Consider the following 14,632-nt stretch of genomic DNA (forward strand, 5'->3'; position numbering starts at 1 on the left):
AACATGTGGTTAGGTTTATGCAAAAAAACAGCTTGGTTAGTGTTTGGAAAACATCATATTTTGGCTTAAAATACCTGGTTTGGTTGCAACAAACAAAGTTTGATTGTCCTAACGTCTTGAAACCAACGAAGATACCAGACTTTGTCACCACAACTCGGTTGGAAATATCTGGACTTCCAGTTGAAAAATACCTGGTTTGGTTGCCAGAAATATGGCTTGAAATATCCCAGTGTTTAGTTGAATAAACCAGGTCTGGTTGCCACAAACACAGTTGGAAATGCCCGACATGTCATAAAAAAATACCCGCTTTTGTTGGCAAAAGATGGTTGAATAAATCACTGGTCTGAAACAGTTGTCACAACAGAACTATGTCACTTCAGATATGTTCTTGAAATGTACAAATGCAACATATCCTTCATCCACAGACATTTACAATGCAGTTATTTTTGGTGACAGGGCTAAGCTGGGATCAGTAGTATCAGTGTGATTCATGCACAATAGAATGATTGATATTACAATAATGTTAAACAACTTAAAATGGCAGATGGGATCTGAACTCCAGATCTCATATTACCTGCTTGTTGCCATACACTCAAGACAGGTCAGGTCACTTAGACACAAGCCTCCGCCAACACACTGAATAATTGAGCAGAGGCCACGATGCTGTGTGTGTGTGTGAGAGAATCTTGTGTGCTCGTGGAGTGTGTGATTTGAGGAATGGTTTCAGTAGACTGTGAGTGTGTGAGGATGGTGCTAACAGAGTGGTTTCCTCTGTCTTGGAGAAGCCCTGTGGCCCACATAGGATCAGCTTACAGATGTCGAGAGTGGATGTTGAAAAACTGACTCAGTGTTTTGGGATGCTATTTCCTTACTCCATTGTTTGGGTGTAACAGTGAGTGAGCCCTCCTCCAGCTGTTGATTCAGACTCTACGTTAGACACTGTGCTTTTTCATTTACATCATATGAATTACAGTTTATCTGCACATCCTGAAAAAAATGACCTCTTATCTTTTCTGTAAGTGGTTGTTTATTTGTAGCATTCAGAGCAAAACATCACATCTAAACAGACCTGCCAATGTTGATCCTTTATCATAGTAATTCCACCACTCTGATGTGTGGGTGGATGATTTACATAGTGCCAGAGCTGCTGTTGTACTGCGCGTGCTGATATACATACAGAGTGTGTATAAATATGACTCACCACACTCAATGAATCATCCTCCTTTTCATAAGGATTTCCTGTTAAATGCATACATGCGTGCCCATGCTGAGTGTGAGAATTTCGGTCAGTAATGTAGCCTGCAATCACACAATGTGGAATGGGAATAATATGATGTGTGTCAGTTTGTCTAAAATGGTCTAAAACACATCATAATCGACTGCCGACCTTACGTACAAGCAGTCACGGTTATGGCCGAGCTGTTTGCTATAGTTCAGTAGTTCAGTGTTGTCTGGGGTTGCAGTGTCAGGCTTCCAGTCATCAGTGACATAAGGCTCTGGAGTTACACTGCACAGGTACACAGCCTGCACCCATACATCTCAGTGTCATGAATAATGGCTGAAGGGGTGACGTCAGGATGATGCACTCTGTTAACATCCGCTCTGGTTTACTCAATCAGCAAAACCTCCTGAGGGTATAACCTGTTCTGTACTTTGACCTTGTTTTTATATAGTTCAAGCAATCTGACATAAAAGGTGGCCTTCTGAGGAAACTGTGTATTTATAAAGGAAACTTCAACAAAAAAAAAGTATATCAATCACTCACCTAGTGCTATGTTGAATTTGTGAAGAAAATGCATGGCTCCACAGTAATCGAAGAATCCAAAAACAGAATGATGAATGAATAATGAATGAAAGTAGATGGGGGCTGTGCTCAACAATAGTAAAACTATATCAAAACATCTGTTTACAAACTCTCACACAACTTGTGCAGTATAACTCAAGTCTCATTGATCGTGTCCCATGCTCAGTGCTATATTGTATTGCTAAAACCTCACTGTGTAACACACTTCGATATACGACTGTTTTAACTCAAGACTATTTTTTGACCTTTTTTTTTGACCTTTAATGACTGTGCAGCTCAAAGTCAAAGACACACCAAACCCAGATCGTAGAACTAGTGGACCCTGCTGCGTTGCCTCATGTTGCCACGTCTTGGCTAAAAATTGGCATATAAACACACCAAACCAGCAGTTGACCAGCACTTAAATTCTGCGCCTGCGGGAGAGGAAATACCTTTCCATAAAAGCAGACGGCAGTCGTCTGTAATCGTCATTCAAATAGGGAAACTGCAAGACCGTCTTGACACTAGTTAGTCAGTTAGCACATTAACAACACAATCCAATGATGAAATAACAAAGCATATTTAATGTGCGCCAGTGGGCAAAAACACAAACCACCTGGAAATGTTTGTGCTAAAGGGCTCAATGGCTAAAGACCTTACTTTACTTCATATAACAAGATTATTTTGATCTCATGCGCTCTTCAATTTAGCCCTTTTTTTTACATTCCTCACTTCCATTTCACTTCTTGTGTGCTGAGCTGAACTGCCAATATGAGTGACTTCATTCACCGACGGGCTCGGCCGTTGCTGCCGCCGCTTCATTATGCCAAAACAGAAAGCTGACGAGGGTCGATGAAGGCCAATTGGAAAGCTTACAGGAAAGAGGGAGAGAGTAGGGACACCATGTAGCAAAGGGCCACAGGTTGGATTTGAACCTGGGCCAATGACAAGGACTCTGCCTATGCGGGGCGCACAGGTTGCTAGAGGTTGCCTGAAATATTGTTTTAAGAGAAAAGAGAAAGATATGCTCACCTTTTTCATAGTTTCTTTGGAGAGACTTCCAGTGATGTGGACTGACTAACAGTGTTCAGTGTAAACTCCCACATTTTTGTTGCAAAATATCCCGCTTTTCACGTTTGATTCAGCCCATATGGGCATAAGCATGTTTAGAAGTCTATGCGATGTCCTTGGAGCACTTCAGAGATCTGGACCAGCTTGAAAAGTACAATCAAAGTTTACAAAAAAAAGTAATCCACTACATTTTTTGTGGCTGTCATTGCTTCAATTCTATATTCTTTTGACTCTCTCTGCCTTGTTTTTGTCAAGTCCACCCTAATCTAGATCACCCGACCCTTTTTCCTCCCATTGCTGTGTATTATATTATTAATTTCATCCCATATTCAACGACCCTTCCACCCTCCCTCTCGCTTTTCCTCCATGTCACAGTGGAGAGTGTGAATAATTCATGTTCAGGCTGCCTGCTGGTGGAGATGAATCATGTGAGAAGAGCAGGATACACGTGCTCGTCTCAGAGCGACTTCTCTCTCCAGAGACCCCAGGACAGCATAAAGAGGGGGAGCCACTGTGCTCCTCCACAGCTTTAATGTACAGACCACAACTACTCTGTCCTGGCTGCATGACATTACCATCCCAGGTTTCATGACAGCCACACGTGAGCACAACGCCGGTTCCTCTGCCTTCAAAGCCGAGCCATCCACAGAGACCATACAGAGGTTCTCACTATACATTCATATACTGTACCTCCATTGTATGGCATTAAAGCTTCATGGATATTTCATAAATGATGGCTGTAGAGCAGTTTTTACATGTTTATATTTAGTTGACTGATCCCTTGGAACACAGTGTTGATGGCTCATATAATATTTTAATTTACACAGAAACGTCCAAACTTAAGATTCACCGACAAGCTATTTGTAGAGCTTTCAACAGTATCATACATGTCTTCATCAGTGCATGGAGTTTGCTCGGTTGTCATGGAGAAAGTGCAGTTGTAAGCGAGTTTAACTTATGCCATTTTAAATGGTTTTAAATGTTCCATAATTATACAAGAACTAGAAAAAGTGGGACAAATTCAGTGTTTTGCAAGTCTGAAGTGATGGCCGAAATAAATGAGGCATGAAAAAAAACGCATCGTGTGTAAGGGGGTTTTATGTGCTACACAGAATCCATTTTAGTGGCGTTAAGCTCCTGCAAGCGTCACTGTGTGCATATTGACTTTTGCCAGTGATGATGCAGTTATTTATGCAGTGTAGGCTAACAGCACTGAATGAATGAACTGGATCAATTTAACAACAGGATACATTGTTTTGAATGATTTTATTTGGGGCTATCAGGGTTAACACGTTTATCGCAATGTGATTAAGGTGCATAAATAATGCATTACTTTTTTTAATCGCGTTAATTGCTGGCCGACATCCTTTTTTTCATTGTCTTATGTTCCACACACGTCTCCTACCTTACTGCCAGCCACGCAGCATCTTGCATCAGGGGCAGGTTGTTTTTTTCATGGCCAGTATCGTACACTGTTGGCTGGTAGGACAAAGCAACGGTAAATGTCTCCTCCACTCTTACTGTTTTGCTATTGGTTACGGCTGTGACTTCATGGGTCACATTTCTTCAAAGTTGACCTCCATGTGATTTGAGGATTCAAATTGACTTTGCCACCAGAAGCAAATATTTTATTCGCCTCTTAGCTTGCATTGAAGTGAACAGGTGCCGAATATTTGCCAATGCTAGGAGCTTCGTTAGCGTTAACTCACCTCTCCTGAAATGTTGGAAGTCATTGCATTGCCATCCGCGGTTAGTCATACCACGGTGTAGTCATTTCATCTGAACGTGATAATCTGAGGTGTCATCTTCTGTCTGTCTGCTAATGCGCACTGCCTGGAAATGAAATCTGCTGTATGTCTGCATTTATTCTCAAGCAATGCATCATCAGGACAATATGTTGACCCAGTTTATGTATTTGATGTATGAAATACAAAAAGTTTTCTACTCACTGCTCTGCAGATTCTGTCCCTTCACTCCCACACACACTTCTGTCTCTGGAGAAACTCCCTGCCTTAGCCAAACTAAAAGTGTCTCTGTGTGTTTGTGTTTGTATCAGTTTTTACACTCTGTGTTTGTGTTTGTGTGTGTGTGTGTGTGTGTGTGTGTGTGTGGGCACACGTGTGTGTACTCGTTTGCCCGAGCTCTGCAGTCCTCTGAAGCTTATTGTGTCCTGATGCACACATGCAGCTCACACGAAGGATCAACACACTGGAGTGTTGATGGACCCAGAACAACAATTATTCATATGGAGGGACCCTCACAGTTTTCATGCTGTCACACTGCGTTATCAGACTGCATGGCTTAGCAGCCAGGCTCTGTGGACTGAAAAGCTTGGTGCTTAACATTTGCTTTGGCTCACAGCGATGCAATGTCATGTGCCTGACTGGAAGGATGCCGATTTTGGGGAATTTGGTAACTGACAGAAGTGTTCATTTATCCATCAAACAACAAGTAGTCACAGGGTTTTCTGTGACTCCGATTTTGATATAACTTAAAGTGACTGATTCTCCTGCAGCACTGCCTTGCCTAAAATGCCTAAAACCTTTACTGCTGATGCATCGTTTGCTTTTTATATTCAGTTATGAAGCATATAAATAATAATAAATAAGGAAATAAGGAAAGGAAAGGTGATGAGTCAGTGACAGCCTCCCAGGAGCCAGGCTTTGGTGTCAGTTCTATTGGAGTCAATGGGGCCAGCATGGCAAATCATAGTATAACCCATCATATCTTGGTTGTTTCTACTTTGACAAAAAAGTCCTTTCACCAGATCAAAAAACACACATTATGTGATGCTTACTGACATTTTTCATGTTAATATGTGTAGGCTTGGGCAGTATGTGATATATTATACCTCTATACCTTCCTGAAATTTCACTGAGATATTCTGTATATGACTGTATATACTTGCGCCTTACATTTAGCTTTTTTTAGACTAACAAATACACAAAAGAAACCCACAAAATCATAAGAAAAGTAATTTTGTTACACCTATTTTCCTTATTAAACAGAGAGATCCAAATGAAAACCTTTTGAGTTCAACTTTCTCTTGATCACAGAGGACTGACAAGGCTTAATTTCCTTGTTAACTCATCATAAAACAAATTTCATTCAAACTTGACAGAAACATAATAAAATTCAGCCAAACCAGTTTGGTTACTCTTGCTAGTAATCTAAATAGTAAGTCCACAGTTCCAACAATTACCAGCTCCAGTTTGGTCCAAATTAAATTTTTATTTCACCAAGTTAGGTGTGGTCTCTTTCTGCTGTTGATGGCCACTGGTTGTTTACAGTCCTGCAACGTATCCCTCCACCACTGCATGTCGCGGTGTCTTTCAGCTTAGCAGCTTGTTCCACCAGTAGAGCTTTTGGTGCTGACTTTTGGTGAGACTTTTGGAGCTTTGGTGGTGCGTGCTGTGTTTGATAGAAAGAGGAGCACCTGTATGTATAAAAAACATACCTTCGGGATTTCTAAATACACTTGTTTTACCGTTATACCGCCCAAGCAGTGGTGTAGTGGAGGGTATACGCAGGTATATAAAGTATACCGACCTCTTTTTCTGGTATTTACAGTATACCCACCTATCAGCCAAAAAACCATTGCAATACAAAGAGAGTATATAACTTCCTCCTTAGTAACCTACCCATCTAAATAGTAGTACACCCACCTCACCAACTACGACTTCTCCACTGCACCCATGCCTATGTGGGTGTTCGTTATCCTGCCTTTTGATTTAACACTATGTTGGACCAAACAGGGGCTTGAAAGGCAGCTGCTGGACAGGACCATGATCTGTTTGGAGACCAATAAAATGAACATGCATATTTACATGGACAGCATAAATAAGCATAACATAATGTGTCTTTTAATCTGGTGGAAGGATAATTCCATCAAATTTAAAACAACTAAAATATGATGGGTTATAGTGTTATTTGCTGTGCTGGCCCCATTGACTGCAGTAGAATTTACACCGAAGTCTGGCTCCTGGAGCGCTGTCACTGACTCATGACCTTTCATTTTTTTAGTTTCCTTGTTTGCTGGTGTTCATGGTGGGAATTACAGTGGGTCAATATTGGCGGTAACATCTTCTAACACTCTTCCTCTCCTCTTTCTTTATTCTTCTCCCAGATTAGCCGCTGCCTGAAGCCTGGAGGACGGTTTGTCTCTGTGACCTTCGCCCAACCCTTCTTCAGGAAACGCCTCTATGCTCGCACTGAGTACAACTGGTCCATCAAAAATTACAGTTATGGAGAAGGCTTTGAGTATTTTGTGCTTGTAATGACCAAAGGAGAAGAGCTTAGCCCAGAGGATGCAGCTCTGGAGAAAGAGGTACTGGAAGACACAAAATCACCAGCCACCGAGGTCGCCACAACACAAGATGAGGATGATATAAAAGAAGACTTCCTGTCTTATATTAACGTAATATAATACGTTAATATAACGTATATTATACATTATATTTCTAAGAATTCAAGGAATTCTTAGGAATATATTAACTCTGACATTTATAAGTTAGTTTTATACTGAGATAATGACCTCCGAAATTTGAACTTTTCCACCCTAACATACAAACAAAAACTTTTAAACTTTAAAAACTCTATTGCTCCAAATTACTTTTTACTGTTATAACTTTTAATTTGTTAGAATAAACCACTATGTACTTTTTTATCATGATCTATATCACAGGTTTTCTACAGCAAAATTTAAGTTTTGAGACTTTTTAAATGCCACTCAGAATTAAATTTAATGCCAAACATGAACCATTATCAATTACTTAAGTTTGGCACCACCTTTACCCAAATGTTTATCATAACATAAAACTCTGTCTCCCGCCTGAGACAAGGTGAGAACAAATCAGGGGAAATACATGCCGTTAACTGGGGATTGGGTCACTCTGCATGTTGGTTTTCACTGCCTTGATTCCCATCGTGCCAAGTTTGAAAAACTTTTTCATAAATTACAGCGTGCCTCATACGCTTTGCCTTGTACCTGTTTCAGGCCATGGAGTTTTCTGTCAGAAAACAACAATTCATAGAACCCTACTCTCCATATCTTTTCATTTTTAAGACTTTTCAAATATTCATTTAAGACTTTATACCAATTTTGGCCTTACTTTATATTAAGAAAATAATGCCTTGTAAGAATTTCTAAAGATCTGCAGAAACCCAGATATCATTCTCTGTCATGAAAGGCGATTTATATCGGGTTAAATATCCTGTAAATTCAAATAAGAACACAGCTTGGCAGTAATAGTTGCCAGGATGAAATTGCCAACCATTTTCAGAAATTGGCAACCAATTTTTGTCTGTACGTATTCACTTGTACAGACTTTTTACAACATTTAAATAGGCAAAAACGTTGTCTAATCATGGGGAGAACTGGCCACATAAAAGAAATTACCAATGAAACAAAAGCTATTAAATTAAAAAAAATAAACTAATATTTTCAAAGGGAATGTAGATTCTGGCACATGTTGAGTGTAAGGGTTTAGACAAAAACATCATGGTTTGAATTAAAATAAGTATGTTTGTAACATAATGCATCACTAGAATACTATGCATCACATACTAGCACACTGTGTTTTTAACAAAATAATTCAGCTTACTTTTGGTTTTACACCTGACTTAAACAGTAGTCTCTCAGGTGAAAGTCCGGAGTTTGTTTGACCCATCCAGTTTCCCCTCCCACTCACTATATGTGTACTTTCTAGCTCCTAAATACCACAGTAGTGGCTCAGAGTATCAAAAATGCTGCTGCCTGCGTCTAATACTGCTGCTCAAGGATTGCTCTGCCCAAAGTATCTGTTGTCAAGATCTACTGATCAATTGCTGGCAGTTTAGGAGTTGAAAACCAGGTTGTGGAACCATCCTATAAGCCCAGTGTTTCTGACAACTAGTCATCTACGTGTATGAAAATGCATAGACTACCCAAACTGACCTTGGCCCGTTCCCCGCCACTTATCTCTTCATGTCACAACAGATACAGAAAAGCTAACCTCCAAAATACAGGGCACCATCAATCAATCTTTTGCTTGAAGTCTCCTCTTTTATAGTGTCCCTGTTGTCAATCAGGTTACCCTTACATAAACATAAACAACATAAACATTGATTTCTGTATATTCTTATGTTTTTATTGTTTATACAGTCAGTTTAATTGTGATTTGCTATGGGATGATCTATTGTCATGTTAACCATGACTCATGTTTCTGTCTGTCATAATTCTCCAAAGCTGCTACTATCAGCTTCTGTTCCAGCACAGTTCATAATGGAAACTTTTATCTTTTATAAACCAATTTCACATCCCAGTGTCCTTAACTGTTCTGTCTGCCTGTAAATCAGAAAGATTCAACAGCCTCTGGCTCTGTGGTGCAGCACAAGACTGCCAGTGTTACGCAATTTGCAAGACAAACTGGCATGTCTAGACACGGTACATAACGGCAGCACCGGCCTGCATGTAAAGTCGGTGTTAAAGTCTATTAATATGTCAGTCAGAGTCTCCACTTCTGTTGGGGTTGTCTGCGTCCGTCCCATGTCTGCTTTAGATTCCAGACAAAAGCTGCTAATGGAGATATGCAGTGTGTTACACACCTGTCAAGAACGCGGTGTGGGCACATGCACATACATAGAAGAAGCCCACCCCTGCGTGTTATTTGTAGAGGAAACATGAGACGATTCTGGTCCTGAGCTCTCTGCTGCTTAAATTTAGACTTGAAGGAGAGCGAGAGAGCGAGCCAGGCATGCAGACAGGCAGCGAGGCTGGTGACTGGAGGGGGGACCACATTGATAAAGTAGAAATCATTTATTTTTAATTCTCCACTGAGATCTAATTACAGCCTATTTTTAAGACTTGGAAAAAAAGGTGTGTGATTTTTCAGATGGCTCATCTTTCCTTCTACGATTTTCTGCCGGAGTAACGTTGTAGTTTGTTTCACTTTTCTTTAGCTAGACCACAAGATCTACTTAGTAAGTGCTGTAGCTTTTGATCGTGTCACACAGTCTCCCTTAGCAATCACACATTGGTTTATGGACTCCTGCTTTGAAGCCTAAAGTTTGGCATTTTGGCCGCAGCAATCTTGGTTTTCTTGAATTAGATGGGACCTGAGGTGACCGCAATTGGATGAGAAGTTGGACCTGGGGAGGAGCAAGGGGTCGATCCGAACATGGCATGTCTCCTAGACTAGATGCCTGCAGAGCTGCAGACCACCGTTCGAGACCAACAAACAGTGCTGATTGTTTTTAGCAAATCATTACTGTGTTTCCAACAGCTCTTCTTGTATGCTGAGCTTAACTGCCAGTCAGAGGTATTTCATTCACAAATGGGCTTCGCTGTCTCCAAATTAACATGTTGAATCTCCCAAGGAAAAAAAAAAAAGCCACCGATGGCTGATGGGGGCCAATGGTGTGGGACACACTGCCAAAACAAAGTTGACAGACGCCTACTGACATCCTGACATCGACCAATGAATGACCGTTGGCTCAGTGTGTCAGGGCCCTGAGCACATCAAGTATGTAGTTTTGTGGTGAGATTGTTTTTATAAGGAAGTGTTTCCAAAATAAAACTTTAATCTCAATTTGTTGTGCACTGAAGCATAAAAAATAAAATCAAATGTTCATCTCTGAGTGTTTTTCATACTGAACAAGAACTAAAAAATGTTTTGACATTACCACAGTAACTGTTGCTTTGATATGATAAACTACTGCTTTCAGATATTCTCCTGTTATATATACTAACACTCAGAAATACACACACACACACACACACACACACACAGTTGCACATATTGAAATGTATCAGTATCAGACAGTGATGGCCTCAATCTCACCCACTCTGTATCTTCCCCCCTGCAGACCCTTGCATTGTCTCTGGGTAAACCTCATTGGCTATTATCTGGTTTCCATGGTGACAATTGGGTGCAATGCCCTGACTACCTGAACAGCCTGGCACCTATTTGGCATGGCAGGATGGATGACAGGAGGGTGCTTATGTAAGTGGCAGTAGGTTTGATATTGACAATAGAAGCTTAGGGGGTGCAGAGCAGCTCGGCTGCAGCACTGGGACATAAAAACATTTGATGGATTCAACACTCAGTGAGGATGGGTGGAGGTTGGGCACACCGAGAGAGTTTTGCTCTACTTTCCCACAAACCATGATGCAGTTTACCCCCTTTTTCCTCAGTTACACTTAGTTAAGTTTTCAATTTCTGCACTGTCAATATATAAATACACTGAAACTCAGACGACAAATTTTTGGTAAATTCGGTTTACAGCTCCCTCGGTCAGACTGACTGATTTGCAATGCCTGAGACCCCAGTGACAATGAGATTTAACTTGCCTGGACTTAAGTTATATAACCGCAGAACAGGGCGCAGGCCTCACGCAGGAGAGGTTTAGTCATCATTTTCAAACCTTTTTGTCTCATGTGCAGTTTTTTTGTCTCTTCAGCTGATCACCTGAGTCATCCAGGTGTCTGTGGCAATGATTTAATATAGAGCACTGTGTATTTATGTGAGATGTAGTGGAGCCAGAATTTCTCTCCTGCCGCTAATTGTCCTCCATGCTCTGTTGCCCAAGGGCAGCAACAACACTAATCTACTGCATGCTCAATGCCTTTCTCTGTGTCTTTTTGTCTCTCTTTCACTCTCAGTCACTCTTCTCACCACCATCCTGCCCTCTCTGTCTACATCAATTGGCCCTGAGTGCTTTGGTGTGTGGGTGTTATGTGAGGGCTCATACAATTCAAAAGGTCTACTGCATGCTTTAACCAAACATCTCTGGGTTTTATCTGCCACATTGTATGTGTCTTTGTGTTTAAAATTGAATCACGACACAGCATTGCTGCCTGTTTGTACCCCATTGAACTGTCTGCTTTTACTGCAGCTACACTCAACAAGTCAGCAGAGATTCTTAAAGGGACATTCTGGTTTATTACAACCAAGGTCCTGTTTTTGTAGTTTTGTCCTGTCGGTAATAAAAACAGTGTATTAGCTTATTTAGAGGGTGAAACAAAGGCAAATGCTAAAATTATAAGTGAGCAAAGAAAATTATGGACATCATGACATCACCTGTTAGTTTGTGGACTCCTGTTTTGAAGCCTTGAGTTTGGCATTACAGCCATCACCATAAGTGACCATATTTGGGTGACAGGCTGGCACTGTGGAGGAGAGAGGGGTGGGTCTGGCTGAGAAGCTGAAGAATCTATTGGCAGACAGTCTGTCACTCAAAGTGGCCCGACCTTAATTCTGCGTAACTTTGAGCTTTAATAAAATGTAAATGAGCGAATTCTAAAAACATTCACCCCCTGTATAGTTATCATGAATGTTAAAAAATGGCTATGTTTATTTCTGATGTTAATATGGGGGGTCTAGGGGGATTGAGTCTGTTTTGGAGACAGCTTCAAGTGGCCATTAGAGGAATTGCAGTTTTTGGCACTGCTGTGGTGGCTTCATTTTTCAGTCCCTGAAGTTGCTGTTTGGTAGGAAGGCAACCTCTTATCAAAATACGACTGAATTAACATCCATTGTGCGTATATATTAAAATAAAATTACTATATTCATATATTATTTTGAAAACCACATTTAAGGTTCCTGTCATTCCAAACATACCTTCAACTTTATATAACACAGTTCAATGATATTCTATTAATATATGAATCGTTCACATGGCCAATACCTCAAATGGTCAGGTGGTTACACTAGCTCAGCTATCCCATTTGCCATGAGCATGGATGTATAAAGAAGAAAACCGGATACAGATTTGAAGGCAGGCCCTCATCATTTTCTATGAAAGCTGTTTACTGGTGCACAGTTCAATAGGCTAAAATATATATAGCAGACGTCAACACCTTTTTTATGGTTAAGCACAGTAATTTATAGTATAAAATCAGCATTACTGCCTGGCAACGAAGACAAATATCTGACTCTAAGATTAAGTTGTTAACCCACCCACGAAGACATAAATTGCCAAAATGTATCTACATTTTATAGACAAGACATGCGAGGAAAACAACGTTTTCCTCATGGATTTAACGTAACAGTGGGTGAGTAATTGATATACGAATGATCATTTTCTGAGTGGTGTATTTCTTAATCCAGTTGCTACTGACTGCCATAGATAGAATGGAGGGAATCACCAGTTATCCTTGTCAGTGGAAACCAATCTGCATTAGATGTAGAGCACTAAGAAAAATCACTGAAAGCTACGGCTGCTTTCAACAGCACTGTATATCTTTCCATCTCCCTTGGGGCAGCATAATGGCATATTATACTGTATGGCTGGCTTATGTAACTGGAGGAGGAATATTAATGGACGTCCACTCAGGACGGGGCCAAAGTGGAATCAGATCAAAGCTCTTTGTCCTCACTGCACATGCTCAATTTGAACCTCGAGCTGAGTGTTGCTGCGAGCTGTGCGTTAGTGTATGTGGGAGATAACAGTGCAGTGGCACTTAACAGTTACTGTTGTCTGCTTTAGCGTTTTGTTTGTTTCGTACACAGATGTGTATATGTCTGTCATGCTTGTTTTTCCATCCAGTCTTTCTGTGTGGTTACATACTTTTCACTGGGGAGGCATCTACAACATGTTTGTGTTGACCCCAGCATGGCCTGCAATCCCAGCCCATCTGCTAGGTCAGGACACAGAGCCACGAAGGGTACATCTACAGCTCCGCCGCTCAGTCAACTAACCTCTGACCCTGGAATTTGCCAAATGATGATTGAACTTAAGTCGTCTCATCAGAGAGCTGTTGTAGATGTTCCAGTCAGATGTCTTACATTAGAATTTAAAGGATACATCCATTTCTTTTTATCTTTGAATTATTGTCGTTCACAATTTATTGAAATTTTTTTTAGTTGTACTATATCCAACTAAAACATAGCCAAAGCGTTTTTGGATTTTTAGAGTTTGATATCAATTTCATGCTGTGGCCACATTACAAAAGAATTACTTTGTCAATCAACCATCAGATTTTCTTGTGAATTTTGATTTACTGGGTGGGCTAAGAAGAGGGTGAAAGGGATGGACAGGATAGAGGAAGAGGATACCCTAGAAAGTTGACTCAATGAAATAAAAGTGGGACCAATAAACAAACTGTGTTGTCTGTTTGCTGTTTTCAGACCTGGTGCGCAGAGAACAGTCTGGCTATGGATTTTGAAACAGCGCTTAGGAACTCAAAATCCACAACAAAACCTGCCATTTTGAAACAACGGTTAATTGACACAGTAATATTGTCACAGCTGTGTGTTAGGAGTAGTATTTTACGATGGCTTCAATTGCAGCTCAATCAGTCAGGAACTGGACGTATCCAGGCACTTCACTCTGCGTCGTGCCTAAGACTGCAATAGTGTTTTTTAATAGTGGACAACAATGGAGCATACTTGTTATATACTTGTTTTATATTTGTTATCAGGATGAATCCTTTTTTGAATTCTTTTAGTGTATTTTTTGATCACGATTAAAAAGATAAAATAACACCATTATCATCCTTTACACCTATTGTCCAAAAATGTCTCAACATATTTCGATTCAAGAATATTTTGTGGAATTTCTGGATGCTGTAGCACCACCGGTGGCAGGACTTGAATGAATTACTTTAGCAGTCACATGTTGACAGCCACACTGTGTCAGGGAGAGAGGTGTGGCGGAGCAGCACTGATACCAGTCAATATTTGCCCAAATATGTCTGTCCGGTTCCGGCCTTCCAGGGCTACCCATTACTGTGAAAAGTGTAATTGTCCATGACTGCAGACAGTCACATACACACACACACACACACACGGCATCCAC

General features: G+C 40.6%; 1 protein-coding gene across 3 annotated transcripts in view; it reads left to right on the top strand.

Annotated features, from left to right (window-relative positions):
- The window catches only part of ece2a (endothelin converting enzyme 2a), a 91,264-nt gene extending 80,894 nt beyond the window's left edge, over nt 1–10,370 (top strand). For all 3 annotated transcript variants that reach the window (XM_042496974.1, XM_042496975.1, XM_042496976.1), the window contains exon 4: nt 6,981–10,370. In XM_042496974.1, coding sequence (XP_042352908.1) covers nt 6,981–7,280 — 300 coding nt within the window. In that variant the 3' untranslated portion in view covers nt 7,281–10,370. The remainder of the gene's footprint in view (nt 1–6,980) is intronic.
- The last annotated feature ends 4,262 nt before the right edge of the window (nt 10,371–14,632 follow it).

The sequence above is a fragment of the Plectropomus leopardus genome, chromosome 12 (assembly GCF_008729295.1).
Source record: "Plectropomus leopardus isolate mb chromosome 12, YSFRI_Pleo_2.0, whole genome shotgun sequence".
Taxonomy (NCBI): domain Eukaryota; kingdom Metazoa; phylum Chordata; class Actinopteri; order Perciformes; family Serranidae; genus Plectropomus; species Plectropomus leopardus.